General features: G+C 38.6%; 1 protein-coding gene across 6 annotated transcripts in view; it reads right to left on the minus strand.

The window, feature by feature from the left end:
* LOC147029847 (protein TANC1-like) overlaps positions 1 to 2,500 on the minus strand; it is a 419,064-nt gene that overhangs the window by 171,032 nt on the left and 245,532 nt on the right. For 5 of the 6 annotated variants that reach the window (XM_085873244.1, XM_085873243.1, XM_085873248.1 and 2 more), the window contains one exon: positions 1,292 to 1,573. In XM_085873244.1, coding sequence (XP_085729370.1) covers positions 1,292 to 1,573 — 282 coding nt within the window. The remainder of the gene's footprint in view (positions 1 to 1,291; positions 1,574 to 2,500) is intronic. The other variant, XM_085873249.1, reaches the window with a different exon arrangement.

Consider the following 2,500-nt stretch of genomic DNA (forward strand, 5'->3'; position numbering starts at 1 on the left):
AAAATCTCAAGACAATTTGTCCTCAATATCTAATCTGTACATATGTATCATGGTATCTGTATTTCGTTTAGTTCAAATCCCTACCTCGACAACATTTTTACCTGACATGACCTCTGACCTTTGACCTCGATGTTAAAATCTAATCAGTTCATCTTTGCATCATGATATATACTTGTATCAAGTTTGGTCAAAGTCCAATCAATGGTTCACAAGTTAGCGCGGTAACAGAATTTATACCTAATGGGACCTCTGACCTTTGACATCTTGACCCCGAAAAATCTAATCAGTTGATCTTTACATCATGATACATACTTCTTCGAAGTTTGACTTTGGATTCATTTAGCCATTCTAAAGTTAATGCAGTAACGAAAAAGCTATCATGGACGCACAACCCAAAAACATAATGCCTCCGCTGACTTCATCAGTGGAGGCATAAAAATGTCTAAAATATCTTAACATAATAATTAGGAAATAACAAGCACTGTATTGGAAAACATCAGCTGTGCCGACATCTCATCGTCCCAGCCTCGACTTCTAAATCCTAATCTTTCTGAATGAAGCAGAAACCAATGCAAGATAAGAAGTACATTTCTTTTCATTTCTTTTGTAAAGATTAAGAAAAGTATTTAAAAATTTCAAAACAGCAGTGGAGGTTGGGAGCTGGGATGATAAAAGAGGAAAGCAATAAAAATGAGGATGGGGAAAGGGAGGGAGTGGGGAATAGAGGAGAGAAAGGGGAAAGGTGGTTTAGCAGACATAGGAGTAATGGGAGAGAGAGAGAGAGGATGATGATGTATGGGAAATTTGGAAGAGGGTTTGGGTTTTATCAAAATTTCAACATTTTCAATACACAGTGTGTAGATTACACCCTTAGGATATTAATCATCTATGTCTACACCAAGTCTTTCACTGCTCAGGCCAAACTGGTAAATACCTTTTGATCAGATTACCCAGTATGCCGTTGAATTAACTTTTTACTGGCAATTGCTGATCATAGGTGAGAACGCAATTACACACTTGTTATTTACTGGAAAAAGAAAAGAAAAAAAAAAAGACAGCATTGATTACTTGAACTTTTTGCTCAATAAACTTGCTAATTTTGGCTTCCTGATATGTATAAATTAAATATATTACCCCACATAAACAGCAAAGAAAGCAACTAAACACAGCCATAACAATCGCTTGTAAAAAAGTTGATTCCAAACAAACAGGCACTCGTGTAAATTGGGGGCGGGAGGAAGACACGAGGCAAAGAGGAGGCTGAATTATAAATATATAAGTGCAGAAATACCTGCTACTGAGTTTGGCCGAGGCAGGAAGCAGGATGGGTAGGGGTCGACGGGTTGCGCCACAGGTCCAGCGGATTCAAGGCCTTGGTCCCCCCCTTGTGAACCGGTAGCTCGTTGGCCACTGGCTCGTGGGGCCACACAATCTGGTTGCCTGGGCATCAGGCCTGGGTTGGGCCGGGGGCCGTCCCCTGCAGCACAGTCGCCAGCTCCAGCACCCCTTTCCTTACTCCGCTCCAGGCTGCAGCCACTCCGTTCCACATTTTCCGAGGAACTGGTGATTGTGGCTGTGCAGGCCGGGCAGGTTGACACTTAAGATCCCCATACACTACTTGATCAACCCTGCAGTACCTTCCATTTACCTCTTTCTCATCACCATCCTCCACCACAATCCACACTCCCTTCGATATCTATTCACTTCATGAAATTTAAACATAATCAGTAATTTTTTTAAAAGAAGATAATTACATCAAGTTTTCCATTGAGATCAATACAGAACAATAGCTGGAATGCAGTAGTGAAATATCATGGTAACACATTTTAAATTAACCGGTTATCACACAGACAATTTGCTATCTATCAAGTGTCGAGAAATAACTTTGAAGAAAGGTTTGCAGGATAATACAAACGTCAATTTGAGAGAACAAACAAAGATCAAAAGAATAACAAAAAAAACATGACTGTCCAGAAAAATCATGGAAACTCCATGGATGACATTGGTGCTTGCAAAGCTGGCAGAAACGTCTTTATAGAAGCATGTGATGGCAATATCCAACATGATTATGGTGGATGATGATGGAGTCTTACGTCTAAGCGATGAATGAGGAAGCATCTCTCCCGGATGAGGGCACAAAACCCTCACACAATTTAGTGATCCTGCCACAAGTAGCCAGAGAGGCACTCTCGGCAGAACTCAAAACAGGGTGCATTACATGGGAATCTGAAGTACCATTGAAAAGTAAAAAATAAAAGTTTTTTTTTAACACTTGTTTAATCACCTTAAATATATATGTATATATATAGATATATATATATATATATATATATATATATATATATATATATATATATATATATATATATATGTAATTCCCAACAACTGAATTGTCCACAAAACAAAATTTTGACTTTCATGCAATTCAGAGTATTGCCTTTACAAAAAAAAACAAAAAATGCAGTTTCAACAAAATTACCGACAGGACTTTCTACCTGAA

This window comes from Eptatretus burgeri, chromosome 3, assembly GCF_056783735.1.
Source record: "Eptatretus burgeri isolate ZD-2024b chromosome 3, Ebu_testis_v1, whole genome shotgun sequence".
NCBI classification, from domain to species: domain Eukaryota; kingdom Metazoa; phylum Chordata; class Myxini; order Myxiniformes; family Myxinidae; genus Eptatretus; species Eptatretus burgeri.